The 17,486-nt window shown below is 29.6% G+C and overlaps 1 protein-coding gene across 1 annotated transcript in view; it reads right to left on the bottom strand.

The window, feature by feature from the left end:
* The window catches only part of LOC107440379 (uncharacterized), a gene marked incomplete in the record, with an annotated part of 42,662 nt that overhangs the window by 21,189 nt on the left and 3,987 nt on the right, over positions 1 to 17,486 (bottom strand). Inside the window, 5 exon segments of the mRNA XM_071184575.1 lie at positions 2,250 to 2,428; positions 5,825 to 5,918; positions 8,607 to 8,665; positions 11,080 to 11,209; positions 14,883 to 15,083. Coding sequence (XP_071040676.1) covers positions 2,250 to 2,428; positions 5,825 to 5,918; positions 8,607 to 8,665; positions 11,080 to 11,209; positions 14,883 to 15,083 — 663 coding nt within the window.

The following is a 17,486-nucleotide window of genomic DNA, read 5'->3' as shown; positions in this document are numbered from 1 at the left end:
TCAATAATCAATACTGATAGGTCATTTTTATTTAATTAATGATCCCGATCATTAAGACACAGTTCCCAGTAGAACACCGAAGTCAAGCATCACTGGCTGCGGTCAGTAAGCGGGAGGGTGACCACTTTGATCATCGGTCCTCGTTAAACTGTTTTACCATAAAGTGCGCGACTTCGCGCACAGGTCGTCGGGCTACCAAAATGGAAGAGCCATCCCCTCTGTAGAGGATCAAAATTGTGATGGCATGTCTTCGGATCATCCTCAGGGATGTTTCCCAGACCGTCGCCAATAGCCCATTGTGCAGCTCTAGTGCGACGTAAATAAAAGAAAGCTATGAATAAAAATATTGTAAAATGTTTTCGTTAAATGTTCACGGAATAAAAATGGTTTACTGCATTCATCTAAACTATCCTTTACTATATTTCGGGTAAACATACACAATGAGAATGCCTCTGTGGCTGAGCATTAATAAGATCTACGGCCCCTGGCCAAATTATTAGACGCACTATAAGTTTCTATGTAAAATCTTAATTATTAGGTGATACTATACAGCTTTATTGCTTTTACGTGGCTTGCACTTGTTTACCTTTAACTTAAACGATATATAATGTAAATTCGACGATAGATTATATAAATATTTATTATAGCAGGTATTATATTAGTACATTATTATTAATTCGACCAAATCATTAGACGCACTGTAGTTTTTTAATAACTAGTGTTTTAATAACTGCATGTTTTGCACGAGTGTATATGCGATACTTTAAACATACATGTAATGAGTGCTATTCTAGAGATTTTTTATATACTTCCTAATTGTAATTATTTTCAAAGTATTGCATTACAATGTTAACCAATTAATACACGAACGTAAACAAGTGCAAACTGGTTTCAGTTGTGTAAGTCAGTTGATAATTTATATAGAATCTTTAGTGCATCAAATAATTTGGCCAGGAACTGATACTAGTCAAAATCGGTCGAATCGTTCCTCAGAAATCGAACCTTAAATATCTGACTTTCTTAGAATTCGATTTCACAGGAACTGTAAAGTACGCTTTTGTATCCGATTTCATAAATTAAAATATCGTCTGCATTAATTAATTAGCCTATTTTCGGTCACCCCCTCAAATCATTAAGATTAAGTCCTAGAACGTGAAGATTCGATCATTAGATCAAAAGTTATTCGTCGTGGTCAGCTTTTTTGTTTTTCGTACTTTAACAATGTTTTTTGTTTTTTTCCCCCAGAAAGTTAGCACTTTATTTCTTTGAAGATATAAAAAAGCATTGATTCCTTAAATCACAAATATTTGATTATTTCCTAAATCACTGACCAGAAAAACACAGATTTTGAAAGTTAAAAGAACAAATTCATAAAAAGTGTTTTAAAATCAAAATAACTATTTGATGTAAACATGAATTAAAACTTCTTAATATCTCCTTATACTTAACCTAGCCAATTTTTTATTCAACACCATTTTGACTATCGGTGAAAATTAAGTTCTCCAGTTAAGTTTGTCTTTTAAAAGTAGCAGAGTAGTGAACGCATTTCTAAAGTAGTTTGTAGTTGCTACATTTTTTAAAAAAAGTAGTTATAGTTAACTACAATTGTAATAAAGTAGAACTACAGAGTTAGCTACTGAAGTTAACTACAAAGAAAATGTAGTTTTACCGACCACCACCCCTGGGTGCTATCTATTTGGGCAATTTGATCTAGGAGAGCGATGAATCAATACCAATACTATTTGAATTATAAATCAAAATGATGAATAAATACCAATGCTATTTTTATTATGAATGAATACAATTACAAAGATTTTAAAAACCAAGAGATGATTTTAAATCACATATTGGAGATATTTAAAATATGGATAAAGCAGGATGGATTATCAAGATGATTCAACTGAGTAAATTATAGATGATTACGCAAAAAATATCTTAAACTTTAAAATGGCAAGATTTCCATTTGACATATTGATAATATAAAATTTCATTTTGCAAAAAAAAAATATATTCAGAGACAACATGTTTCGAAGCTTGAAAATATGCGCCCATTCTCAAGACTCGACAGATGTGAATGAGGCTTGAATATATTCCTCACTCACATGATGGAGTCTTGAGAATGAGCACCTGTTTTTAAGCACTCAAAACACTGGGATTTTTATTACCATCAGCATATTTTTTTTAAGTAAATGAAGTTTTATACATATTGCCAGTGGATAAATACAATATAAAATGGTAGATTTCTGAACCTGTGCAATATTTTCTTCATTTGGACCTTCAGATCCCGAATCAGAAATTTCTCGTTTGACAGGAGCTTTTCTGTCCAGTTCTTCCCTATCTTCATCATATTGTATTGGAAATGAAGATTCAGGTATTTCCTTCTTAATCGGCATTTGAGACTTATCTGGACTTTCTGACAGTTGATTTTCTGTAAGTCAATGGTAATTGTATAATTAGATTCAAATTCAATTATAAATGCAAGTTTTCTAAAAAAAAATAAACCTTTTGCTAACTTATGGAATGAAAGATTTTTCTGTAATATCAAGGTAAGCAAAAGACATAAATCCACTACAATATTAATCTAAGAGACGTGATGGCTCAGGTGATACAGCGTTCGCAGTCTCATGAGCTGAACCGGGTTTGAATACCAGCTGGTCGATACGAATTCCACATTCGCCTTGCACCGACCACAGTACTGACGTAAAATATCCTCAATGGTAGACGGATCAGAGGTTAGAGTCCTCTTGCCATCAGGCTAAAATTGGGAGATTTTGCTCGCCATGTAACCAAATGTGGGTTAGTTCCATCGAAAATTCCTCCACGAAGGCAAATTTCTCACATTACAGGAGTTCCCTTGTCTTCCAGGTTCAAAATTACAAGGTTCAAAATTACAAGGCTACGGTGTGAAGCATTAGTAGTCGTAAACCAAAAAATCGGGTCGGCTGTTCAATGACAATTTTAAAATAAAAAGCTTATCTAAAATCTTAATTGCCTAATTTCTATAAAATAATTCATCATAATGTAGTCCCCTACCTCATAATGTAGTGATTATTTTTATTCAAGATGCCTTTTCTAAGATATGGGGATAGATTTGTGCAATAACTTCAGCAGTAATAGTTAATACGAAATTTAAAATGGTACAATACCATAAACAACAGTTTTTTTCTTCAAACAATAGAATACACTTCAATATACTTAACTGTAAAAAGATCAACCAATCATAAAAAATTTAAAAATAATGTTTTAAGTTTCATTACAAAACAAATAAAATAATTAAGGAAGAAAATAATAAAAATATAAAACAGTTACTAAAAGCACATTTTAAAAACACAGAAATTTGGTGCTTTCTGCAGTTCTTATATATATATTGTATAGTTTTGTAATTGAAACTAAAACCCATAGAAAATACACAGCATTTCGTATCTTATATAATATGTCTTTTGGTCATTATGTAAAAAATTTAAAAATACATTAAAAATTTTAAAATAAATGGATGTGTATAAAGGTACTTTGAAAGTGCCTTTATACACATCCAGGGTGCATAACTAAATTTTCAACATAAAATAAGCACCTTTTAAGTACGTTTTAAGCACTCAAAAATATTTTTAAGCACTACACATTAAAAAAATGCAAAATAATTTTCAAAGACTTTACATGATCATGATAAAATAACCAGTTTCTGACAAAGAACTATTTTCTTGATTATATTAGCCACTATAGATGAAGAGGTTTTTCCGTTTGATATCAGAGGGAGGAAAATGATGCCCGAAATTGAGAATATCTTGTAAAATGCAGCAGAGTTTCAGAGAAGAAAAAGCAAAATAAAAGAAGAAAATTAATTTAAAAAAAAAAAAATTAACATAAAAATAATTAATTATAAATTTACAATAAAAACAATTATTATCTTCCAAAGAAAAGCAGATAATACAAATGAGACTTAGAATCTTGCTTTAAACAGAAAAAAATAATTTAATTATGTTAAATCTTAGTGGCACAATACGATTAATTATGCATTTTGGTGTCAGATGTAAAAAATCTAAAGTGCATCGAGATTTTTTTTTTTTTTTGTAAATCAAAATGCAATATGTTTCAACACATTTGTGCAAAATAACCTGTCTTGTTACAGTTTACTATAATAATTATTTATTGTATTTTCTGCTATTAGTGTGATTTCTTTAAAAAAAAACTGCACTTGTGAGAGATTCATTAATAGAGGTTAAAAATTTTAAATGATATAGCCATTCATTTAACAGCTTATAACTTATTGAAACTGATATTTAAAAGTTAATAGTAATTATTTCTAAATCTTCAATTTTTTACTTTGAACATGATACCTTGTTTGTTTAAAATTCCTAAAAATTCTGATAGACCTTACAGTGTAATTGACGAACTAGAACGAACAGAACATAAAACTAAACTTTTTGCTTTCCTAATAAACTCATATGAACAAAATTTTCTATATTCTATGTTTATACATCATTTAACATGTTTCTCATATATTCCTTAGTTTTTACCAGCTCTTTCAGGGTAAAAAGGGAAACAGTTATCAACTTTGGAATGCAAGCAACATTCACATATTTTCACTGCACAATTCCAATTTTGAACCAATTGTCAAATATTTACCAACAAAACAATAAAATTAAATGTTAACATATAGTTGGTTTACAAAAGAACTTTCTTTTTAAATAAAATGTGTTGTAAAAGGTTATAATGAGATTGAGAAAATTACCATCAATGCAACGATTTTTAGACAAACACTGCTGTTAGCATTGTAAGAAAATGAGGGATTAGTTGGCTTTGCTGAGAAAGAACAATATACAGATTTCATTGGATGACAATACAAAAGCTTTCAAAAAAGAGTGCAATAAAAAATCTATTATTAAATTATAATGAACTAATTTTTGGAGAATTTTATAAAGTTATTAAATAATTTTGAATTGTTTCCCCAGAAGAAAATACTCTCAAAGAGTTGAAACAAACTTGAACAATAACTGGAATCAGCCCATGGACTAGAAGAAAGAAGAAAAAAAAAACATTTATAAACTGAAGCTAACCCATTCTTCTGTCTCCACCACAATCTTTGCCTTTAATAAACTGTATAGTCCCATAGTTTCCAAAGAGGTCAAAGGTTTCTCCATTCATTTAGCAACTGTGAGAGAGTTTTTATGTGGCATTCTAGTTTAACAGGGTTATAATAGTAAATTTTAAAGCAAGCAAAATATTGCTAATATGATGATATTTCAGCTGTTTGGTGATAAATTTCCAATTAAAAAAAAGGGGGTAAAATAATTTAAATTAAGAAAAAAAATTTCATCTTTTCTTTAATATTCCCAGTTTTTCCATGTTTTTATCTAAATTCCTCAAATTTTTCCAGTATAAAAAGAATTTCCAAAAAATTCCAGGTGGGTGGCTACCCTTATTGTGTATAATGCAAGTATTGCGTATGACTGTGCAAATAAAATGTTCCAAATAGCAAAAAATAAACTTGTCCCAGACTTTTGTCATATTACAACAATTTTGGACTGTTTTTGACACTTTCAACAGGTTTTTGATGTGTCATATCAAAAACCAGTTATTGATGTCAAAAACCAAATTTTATTCAAAATTGCAAAAAAGAGAGAGAGAGAGACTGATAGTCAAAATCCGTCTTCAAACATCAAGATTAAAATTGGAAGAGGAGGTTACAAAATAAAAAATTTATAAAAGTCTGTTTGAATATGATCAAACAGGGATGATTAAACTTCCCCAATTCCTTTATATTTAATTGTTATAAACAGAGATTATTTTTAAATTACATTCAGCTAAAACAATAATAATTACTTACTCTGAAGTTCTATAACTTTTTTTCTTTTGACGGAACAGTCTTGCATGTCTCTTTGAACATTCAAAAACGAATCGACAATATCAGCATCAGAAACCTGAAACAGATTAACTAAAAATTAGTTTATTTCTTAAGTTTAAAAAGTAATAAAGTTGACACAATACATATACAGCTCAATAGATATATACTTGCATGCAGTAACAATTTTAAAAGGTAAAATTAAAATGTTAATTTAGTTAATAGGTAATAAAAAAGTTGTTTCTTTTTTAAATGGTAGCGCTTTTACAGAGTGTTTAGTAGCTTGGAACTTTAAAAAAGTGACTTAGGAACCAAGAATATTTTTTCTTTATATATATATAACTGTCGGTGAACAGCCGACCCAAATTTTTCAGTTCACAACTACTAATGTTCCACTCCGTAGCCTTGCAATTTTGGACCTGATCCAGAAGACATGGAAACTCAGAATCAAGTATTGGAAGAAATTTTGCCCTCGTGAAGGACTTTTTTATGGAACTAACTCGTATTTGCGTTATATGGAGTGGAAAACCACAAAAACCTTTCAAGGTTAGTCTGACGGCAAGGAAACTCTCACCCATGATCCATCTACCACTGAGGATATTTTACATCAGCACTGTGCAAGGTACTTGTATCGACAAGTCATCGCTGGGATTTGAACCCGGTTCACTTCATTGGAAAGCGAAAGCTCTATCCTCTGAGCCATCACGGCTCAATTTTTTTTTAAATAAGAGGAACTTTTTCAGAAAAAAATGACAAATTTATTTAAAAGCTGCTTTTTTTTATAAGAAAAGTATGTACATAGTCCCTGCCAACTTGAAGATGATTTTCTCCAGTTGTAGTAAAATAAAACTTTCATTACTACTATCAGCAGAAATATCTGTTTTATTTGGCTCAGAGTTCAAAAATAACACTGTATTAATTTTCATCCACTTTTATAAATATTAAACCTTTAGTGGTCCAAATCATTTTAAATAAAATTTAAAAATCCAAGAAAGTAATAAAAAGCATAAACTTTACTACAAATTTAAAAGCATTTAAAATTTTATAGAAACTACGTAAAAATTGGCAGTTATGTATATAGTGACAGGGTGCATAGCCAAATCTATCCAAAAAAAATAAGCACCTTTTAAGAACTTTCAAGCACTTAAAATATATTTTTAAGTACTATATACACTAACAAAATGCAAAATAATTTTCAAAGACTTTGCATGATCATGATAAATAACTAGTTTCTGACAAAGAACTTATATTAGCCATTATAAAATGATCAGGAGATTTTTCGGATCGATATCAGAGGGTGGAAAATGAAGCCTAGAATTGAGAATATCTTGCAAAATGCAGCTCAGTAGTACATGAGAGTGCAGTCTCACCGAACCCAGTTCAGTAGACACACATGCGGACTCGCAAGTATTTCATCAAACATGTAAAATGATTGGCGCTTTCATAAGCTAGGGACCGACGGTGCGCCGAAATAGATTGTGATTGAATGAATTGTGAAAACGTTGCATAGAACAATGTGAAAAGCACGCTTTTGCATAATTTGTGGTGAAAATCGACATGGTAAAGAAAAAAATCTCATTTTCGAAAAGGGAAAATTAGGCACTTTTTAAAAACACCCAAAGAAAAAAGCACTCTCAAGAGGTTTCAAAAAATGAAAATCGAAAATAAGCACCTTTAAGCACTTTTTAAAAACGCTACACTTCATGAGTGATATCAGATGCTCCAACATAGATATACCTAAATAAAGGTAATGAATGAACACAGACTTGCAACTAATTAAGATCTTCAAAAAATTGATAATTAAGGCTGAAAATCATGCATTTGTATTAAAACGATTCAAATTTTTGCAAAAATAAACATAAAAAGGCACATAAAAATTAAGTTATATTACTAATTAAAATTTAGTTTTATTACTATAAACTTTTTGTAAACTGTACAAACCAATGTCAATCAACAACATCTTTCATACAGCTAGAAGACTGGTCATCTTTATAAAACTATAATGAATTAACATTTGGGCCACCGCAACTCATTGTAAACATATTTTTATAGGGTGAGTTAGAATTTGATAATGCTACTATGATTTAATCATGCAAAATTTTACCACCAAAAAGAAAAAGTTAGAATGTATTTTTGTACAATTTTGTGTTAGATTAATACCAAATTGCACTAGAAACTAGTTTAGCAAAAATTCCCTCAATCAACGCCAACGTCAATGGAAAAAAAGTTGAACAAATCCCTCATTCTATGTTTGACAAAAAAAAAAGAAAAAGGAAACGAAATAGAAAATGAGCACCAGCATCAGCATGTCATTTGATACAAATTTCTTTAAAAAAAAATAGGGTCTTCAGGGACCAAATGTTAAAAACAAAGGATAGAAAAGGAACCAAAATGAAAAAGGGTACTTTACAGGACCAATATCTATAAAAAGGGATAGAAAAGAAACCAAAATGAAAGAGGATACTTTACAGAACCAAATGTTTAAAAAAGGGATAGAAAAGGAACCAAAATGAAAAAGGGTACTTTACAGGACCCAATATTAAAAAAAGGGCACTTTACAGGACCAAAACTCAAAACATACCGCTTTTATAAAACTTTCATAAATTAAAAGATGGAATACTCAAAATAAATGTGAAATTATTAAAAACAAAGTGAACTATAACTAGATAATTCTAAAAAGAGTAAAAACACTAAATGGAAAAATTTAAAAATATTTAAAAAAATAGACAAGTACAGTTTGCAGGCATAAAATCATATACTTACTAACATTTGTATTATTCATTAGATTAAAGGCATTTAAGTTCATTTTATAATCCAGTAAAATATCTGGAAAATAAGAAAAATATGTTACATCTAGGAATGAATTTATTTGTGTTCTTTTAAATACATGCCTGCAAGATATAAATATTAAAATAAATAGAAAAATAATAGATTAGATAATAGAAAGAAAAAAAACGCTTTTTTTAAAATCTTTGTAAAAATGATTAATCATTTATTATTGTGAAATAAGAAAACAAATAACTATATGATTCGGTATTTTAGAGTAATTTGTAACAGCTAATTTTAATTGAATTTGGATTTATTTGAAACAGCAATTTTAGTTTCGAAATAGTTGGTACAATTATAATTTTGTAGTAATTTGGAGAAGTAATCTATTATTATCCACTAAAAATTATTGTAAGAATAATTTTTGTATAAATAATTTAATTTTATTTTCATGTTTTATTTATTTAATACTAGCCGAATGTTTGTCTTTCATACGTGGTGAAAAAAAGAATAATAACCAATAAATTAGTACTGAACAACACTACAAAATCATGCACAAAACTAAAATATATATACCAACACAATTAATGTAGCTAATTAATTCCAACATTTTTGATTAATTATTATATTTTGCCATTTCAGGTGGCTTTATGTTATTAGATTAAGCAAAACTAATTCTTAGTAGTTCATCCCATCAAATTAAAGATTAACTCTATTCATCACTTGGCATGATGCTGTTGCTTGAAGTCAACTCATGAAAGTTAAAATTTACCACAATAAACCAATATTCTACGGAACTTATTTATTTTGAGGGACCGTAAAAAAATGTCCACGCTACCTAGATTTAACCCACCCTGAATTGATGCAGTTTTAATAGGCACCAAATGCACTAATATAATACAGGGTGGTTAAAATTAAACGCACAGTACTCAGAGGCTCATAACTCCGTTTCTACTGGACGGATCCGAATGAAATTTAAAATATACGTTATGTAGAACATGCGCTCCAGGTTTTTGAAATAAAAAAAAAGTTGAAATTTTTGCCGAAAATTTCGTCGAACTTTGAAACTTTTGTCGAAAATGTAAATTTTTTTATAGCAAAAACCTCAAGCGCATGTTCTACATAACGTATATTTTAAATTTCATTCGTATCCGTCCAGTAGAACCGGAGCTATGAGCCTCTGAGTACTGTGCGTTTAATTTTAACCGCCCTGTACATTGTATCTATATTAGTATCTTTGGTAACTATTCAAACTACGCCAATGAATACAACAGCTATGGGACCTATTACCAAAATTATTAAGCAACATTAGCCTCAATATGTTTCTCCTTAACAAATTAGTACCATTTTTCATCAATTTTGGTTTATAGAGTACTTAGTTTATTTTTTTTTTTAAATTTTAATTAGTAAGTATTACCAAAATTAAGTGACCATTATTGGAAGCAAAAATTATAAGGCAATTTTTTACTTTCCTTCTAAATGAATTAGGACCAATAATTCATTAATTTTGCTCTTTTAGTAAATATATTAATTCCTTTATATGTACTTTTTGGTTAGCTGGGTGCAAGTAAATTCAACTATTTTTTTACTTTCTCTTAATATTTTAATTAATTTTTGTGAACACCCATTTTGTTGTGTTTAAATTTAATAAAAAAAAACAGTTAAAAAAGAAAACCCAAATAGATGCTATTTAAAAATAATTGCACAAATAAGAATTGAGTAATTATTTATATTGAGTTTGAATGATTGTGAAATACTGAGTCACTGCCTTAAAAATAATGGTTAGAATCAGTTTCTTTGGAAGAAAAAAAAAGACTTTGGATTTTTTTTTCTTCGTAAAACCTGTATGCTTTATATTGAAAAAAAATCCAAATAGATATTATTTAAAAATAATTATACAAATAAGAATTGTGTGATTATTTATATTGATTTTGAATGATTATGATCATTGTTGTGCATGGTCAATAAAATATTTGTCAACAAACACATGTTTTAGCATAAAATAACAGTTTAGCTCAGTCTACTGACAAATATTTGGATCTCTTGTTAATACTATACAAAATCTAATTTATATTTATATAAGTTTAGGCTTGAAACCTTTTTCATTGTAGAGAATGAGTGAATGATCAGAAACAAACTGATCAAAGAAATTGTGAGTGCCACAATTTTGTTAACGTAAAAATTATGCCAATAGTCCTAACCCATCTGCCATAAAACACTAAAATATTTAACTGGTCGTTCGAGTTAATTGAGTAGAGAAACACTGTTCTATAAAACAATTGGAGAAATGTCCATTTCAGGTTTATTTTCAAAATGGCTAAGGTATGTAAGCATTTAAAATTTTCTATAAAGAAAGTTTTTAAAGGTAAATAGTTTCTGAAAGAAAAACATAAAACTATAATAATTTTAAAAAAACTTGTAAGGAATAATAGAAGTTCTAAAAACAAAAGAATAAAAAAATATCAGCAACTAACGTTTAGATTTAGATACTGATTCAAGATTCTGTTTGCTTTCCCATTGGCTAAGTCTTTTCTTTAAAGCAATGTTTTCCTGATAAGTTAACAAAGCATGACAAAGAGTAGGCACTAAAATGTGCGTTCTTAGCTGCAAAAAAAAATTTCGCTTTAATCATCAAATATATGTATATTTTTACAATACATTTACACATAAATATTGAATTCATAAGGAAGTAATAATAATGAAAGAAACAAAACTTTTTGATAATACATATTTATCATTCTTTCATACTTCTTTAGAGTTCGAAACTTATAAATTACAAAAATACATTAATATGTACTGGTTAAAGCGAATTGTATAGAAATATTTGAGGTTGCACGATTTAAATCACCAGCATTAATAGTATAATATAACAACACAATGTTTTTAAAATTTACTGGTTTTGTTTGTTTATCAATGTTTATTAAATAAATATATACAAATAAATAACTGTTGTGCAAAAAATATGCATAATATATCATCAATCGCTAAAAAAATTAAATTATTTATTCAATCCTTTTCTCAATAAATAAAAATCATTAATATAAATTAATCATCTTTTTATTCCACAACCTTGCAGAATCAATACAACTTTAAAAACACTGGCTGAACACGTTGACATAGAATTCCAAATCATTACATGGTTGCTGAAATGTTTTGTCTTATTATTCCTCACTTTCTTTTCCGACAACATACCTGAATGTATAAGGTTACGAAATGAGCCTTGTCAATAATTTAAAACAATTAATAGCCAATGCATGAATTCTTTACCATTTCTTGGTGAAAATTCTCATACCTACTTGCATTCATACCTGCCAACATTGGAGAAATAAAATAACGGAGATTTTACTAGCAATATTTTTTAGCCTACAAGTGAAGTTTTGATACATCATACATAATCATGTAAGTTAAAAAGAGAAATTCAAAATAGGAAATAATATAAGCACTTAAATTTGGCAAAGAAAAAAAAATATGTATATAAATCTTAATCTAAAGAAGATTTTTTTTTAAACCATTATTTATAATTAAACTATAAACGCTCAAGATACTGCATTACTAGCAATAGCATCATCTGTTAAGGAATAAGAGTATTTTTGCCATCAGAGGATATTTTATTGCCAATTTTTTTTTAAAATTTCTTCAACCAATACAGAGAAATATGAGAATATATGGTCATAAAATACAAGAATTTGAGAATATATAGTCGTAAAATTCAGGAGACTTGGCAGGTATGCATTTTGGATCTTTCAATGGTTAGAGATGTCCTGTGGGGCTTAGCCCTTACAGCCAGACACTCAAAACCATTTCCAAAATTTATTATTTTATTTAAAATATTACATAGATAAAATATTCTTTAATTTGGCAATTTGAGCTTTACGTTAACATTTTACGAAACATTAATTTTTTATTCTGATTAATATCGTACACTTGCAATAATATTCTATTTTCCACATATTTCATCTATAATAATTAGAAGCATCATTCCCTTATAAAATCCTGAACTATGAAGACTAAGTATCATTTACTTTTAATTTTGTTTAATTTTAAAATCAACAAAATCTACTTCAATTGCAACAACCAATAACACTTAATTTCCATCATAATAATATTCTTAAACTGCAACATATATTTATAAATATTACTGAATAATTCAATATAATTTTTATACATAAAAGACGTTAGTGTTCTAGTATAATCATGGGAGCCACTCTAAAAAAATGTCAAGACTAAACTTTTTTTTGACCAATTAACACAATCTAGCGTTGTTTACCAGAATTTTCATAAATTCATAGCTCAATGACTCCAAAATGTATCTTTCCATAATAATGGTACAAATATTAAATCAATGATTTGATTTTTTTTTATTTTTATATTTTGTTAATTAATTTTTCAAAGTAAACAAGATAAAAATAATAGTTAACTAGTAGATCTTTTTACACCGATCACTGGATAATAAACTACTAATTTTTGCATGAAGCTGTTTATATATCTACTTTTTTTTTTGCTTCATCATTATTTATTTCATGCCTTATCCCCATAATTTTCTCTTAAATAATCCTAACCTTGGTCATTAACTAAAACGTTAGGGGAAAAATCAAAACTTAAACAAATCTAGATACAACAATAGTACAAATTTTGTTTAAGCAAGCAGGCACTAAAGTTCAATCAATTCCATCCTTTCATTGCAATGCGACATTATTACTAGATCCCTTCAAAATAAATATGAAATAACAATGTTTTCATTAAAATGTAATATTTGAATAAAATTAACTACAAAAATAAATAGAAAATGTTTGTATCATTTTTAAGGTAAAAAGGACATTTTAATTTAAATTACAAATGGAAAAAGAGATTAATTGATGAAGTTCAGTCTCATGATTTTTTCTCAACACTGATTTCAGTCCCCAGGACTGAAGAGGGGCACCCATGATCATAATTTACAATTCCTTAATCTATTTTGATAATTAAATGCAGTATTTTTGTTGTTCTCTTTTAATAATAATGTTTTTATATTCTCCTTAATTTTATTTTCAATGTCAGTGAAAAATATGAATCATATCTCGGGGAAGAAGAAAATCTCTTACTGCTTGTTTTCTAAATGAGTGCTCAGTGTTTTTAGATAAAATAATCATTGGGGGGGGATAAATGCTGTCAAAAACACACCAGACAATAAGAAATAGTTGAATATGATTTATTTCGGTTTCTTGTTTTAAAAATCTCAACAAAACTTGTGTTTTTACCAAGAAGCTCATTCTGAAAGACATATTTTTGCACAAAGGCTCATTTGAAAAATAACATTGATTATTACAATTTTCCAGAGAAAAATTTATGATTTTTTTTTTTAATTCATTAAAAAAATTTCAATAAATTACCCTGCAATGATCCATAAACCTATATCACGTATTTGTATTTAATCTTTTTAAGGTGTTGATTGTGCTCTTTATCATTGCAGCTGCATCAATAATGTTCGGGATACTTAGTTTTTTAAGTTTCGGGTCAGCAATTTACTTTTAACCATTACATTTTTCATGAACACAATGCCAACTATAAAATCAAATGCCATGATTTTTCTTTGTAAAGAATATGCACGTTTTTGGGTCAAATTTCCCTTTTTCTTTTGCAATGAGTAATAGAGTGCTTACACACATTTTTTAAGATGACTGAACTACCTCGAGCGATTCTATTTGAGCTGTCCATTGGGTCAAAAATAGATTTTTTAACTGTGAAGCACTTTTTATTTCATTTGACTTTTCAAATATGATCTGAAACCACTTAGTACTCACAGAAAAAAAAAGACATTTAAAACATATCCAATGTTATAAAACTCACATTGCAACTATGACTACAAAGTGTGTTAATACACTATCTGGCCAAAAGTATCCGAACACTTAGTGGTATGGAATCTGGCCAAAAGTATCCGGACACTTAGTGGTATGGAATCTGGCCAAGTGTACAGACACTTAGTGGTATGGAATCTGGCCAAAAGTATCCGGACACTAGTCCAGTTTTTGAACACCCATTTCGTCAAATCACGTCTGTGCAAGACTCGATGTGTGAATGGAGCCGTTATCCTGCTGGAAGAGAAATGGGCCGAAATATAGCCATAGAGTTGTTAGTGCAGCATTGTCCAGAATGTTCACCTTGCTCGACCCGAGGATCGAACCCAGGACGCACGGGAGCGTGAAGCGCTACGACTCAGCCACCGGGTGTCTTTTCGAGTAAGAATCACATTAAAAGAAATTCATAATAAATACTTTAAACCTTTTATATTTCTACTTACTTCATGGAATGATAAGAGACAAGGCTCAAAATTAAAAATTAGAGACGCTCTATTGACATTGAACTGAACTTGGAATCTCATACATTTCTCGAAACATTCTAATTTGAAGATAAAATCCTCCCTAGTCAAATGCATGTCTAAACTTCTTTCCAGATTTCTCATGATCACATTTGTTTTCATTTTAGCATGCACATTCAAATCCTAGATTAATAATGAAATATTTTAGATTTTTATAATATATATACACATAACTATATAAACTAGTTTACTATCATTTAGTTCAATTTGAGGCCTGCAAGGCTCATATGCACTTGTAAAATAAATTAAAATGACCAAGTTTTATGTAAAGTCATAATATTATTCAAAATGCTTGACCACCACCAACTCTGTCAAGTATGTATTTAAATTTAGTTAAATAAAACCATAATTGAAAGAGTTTAGAATTACACAGCACTATGTTACAGCAACTTTTATACTGGTAATGGCAGATGTGTATTGAAAGATGTTTCAATAACTGCTAAGTTTGGCAAACTATTTCAGATCATTTGATTTTTTTTCCTGATTTGTTATACTTTTATGATTTTTTTTAAATTTAACTATTTTAATAAGCTTCCATGGTTTTGAAAATTGTTTTATTATTTGAAGATTGCAACTGATTAAAATAACTTTAAAAAAAATGCATAGTCTAAAAATGCTTTAACTTATGTTCATTAAGTTTTTAAGGTAATCAAAATCATATTTTAAAAATGCCTTATTTCATGCATGTGAAAATTTTTAGTTCGATTTCAAACAATATGATATGTTATAGAGCATCTGTGCCCGCGGATCATTACATGCTATTAAGATGGCCCTGTTGAGTTCCAATTAGAAAAATTTAAATTACACTGCTATGAAAAATCAACACCATTTGAGTATTTTAACAGGGTTAACACTTTTTAAGCACTCAAAAAATATTTTTAAGCACTATATACATTAACAAAATGCAAAATAATTTTCAAAAACTTTACACGAGTAAAATAACCAGATAAATATATGATAAAATAACCAGATGATAAAACAACCAGTTTCTGACAAAGAACTCTTTTCTTGATTATATTAGCCATTATAAAAAGATGAAGAGGTTTCTTGTTTCGATATCAGATTATGGAAAATGAAACCTGAAATTGAGAGTATCTTGCAAAATGCAGCAGAGTTGCACACGAGAATGCAAGAATCTCACTGAACCCGGCTCAGTAGACGCACATGTGGGCTCTCAAGTTATTTCATCAAACATGTAAAATGATTGGCGTTTTCATAAGCTATGGACCGACGGGACGCCAAAATAGACTGTGATTGAATGAATCGTGAAAACGTGGAATAGAACAATGTAATTTTCGAAAAGGGAAATTTGAGCACTTTTTTAAAAACACTCAATGAAAAAAGCACCTTTAAGGACTTTTACAAAACGAAAATCAAAAATAAGCACTTTTAAGCATTTTTTAATAACGCTGCGCACCATGTTTCAGCAGCTTAGACAGAATCTCACAAAGTGTGTTTTACAAGTAAACTTTAATGGGAACTTTACCTTCCTCAGTCAAAATGAGGTACAGTCAGCCCACTGAACTCACAGGCAGTGCTCTTTATACACTGCCTGGCTTCCTCAACTAGACTGAAGGGGAAAAAAAAATTATGTTATGTCATAGTGACTATTATGTAGCATGACAAATATGCAATTCACGCTTTCAATGAAATCCTATTTGATAAACTTAAATGGTCTACATTGGAAGAAATTGACATTTCTAGTGACGGACCATCATCCCAATTCAAACAGAAGTATACACTTTGCAACATTACTTTTTCATCCAGCAGGCCAAGTGGCCGAGCGGTTAGCATGCCTGACTGCGGGTTTGAATCCCGCTCTGGGCATGGATGTTTCTCTCTGTGTGTTGTCCTCTGTTGTGTGTGAATGTGGCCCACCCTATGAACGTGTATTTGTGGCAGTGAGGCATGGGTAATGTTGCTTGCCTCTGTGACTTAGGTTCATAGGTGCCCACTGGGTAATTTCAAATGAGCAACACTTCGGCATTTTATCAGGTGAAGGACGTAAAAGTTCAATACCTGCCATTAAAAAAACAACTTTTTCATCCATAAAAATCTATTGAATTTTTTTTTTTGCTTCCATAAGTCGCGGGAAAGGTGCAGTTGATGGGGTAGGCGATACCGTGAAGAGGGTTATGTGCGGAGGAATGATGGCAGGAAAATTAACTTCTTAACCAAATGATGCTAAATCATTTGCTGCAATGGGACGAATGTAATCCAGTGTCCAAAAAAGAATATTGAAAAGGACGTTACTGCATTTGAAGAACATATGTTAAGTATAAAAGGTATAATAAATATAGGATGAATCTATTGCATAAGCGTTCAAAGGAATTACCTAATTTCTTATGCATCTGTATCCACTGAAGAAGGAGAAAAATGTATAGAATAGACAGAGCCAGACTAAGGCAGTTGCCCCGGGCCCCCACATCAGAGGGGCCCCCCAAATCGATTAGAAGACTTATTTTAGGTTTCCTTCTTTAATGAACTTTTTTTAAACAAAATATCAGTACAGTGTGAAATCCGTCA

Source organism: Parasteatoda tepidariorum, chromosome 8 (assembly GCF_043381705.1).
Source record: "Parasteatoda tepidariorum isolate YZ-2023 chromosome 8, CAS_Ptep_4.0, whole genome shotgun sequence".
NCBI lineage: Eukaryota > Metazoa > Arthropoda > Arachnida > Araneae > Theridiidae > Parasteatoda > Parasteatoda tepidariorum.
Note: the sequence above shows the minus strand (reverse complement) of the source record. Positions and strands in the feature narration are given on the sequence as shown.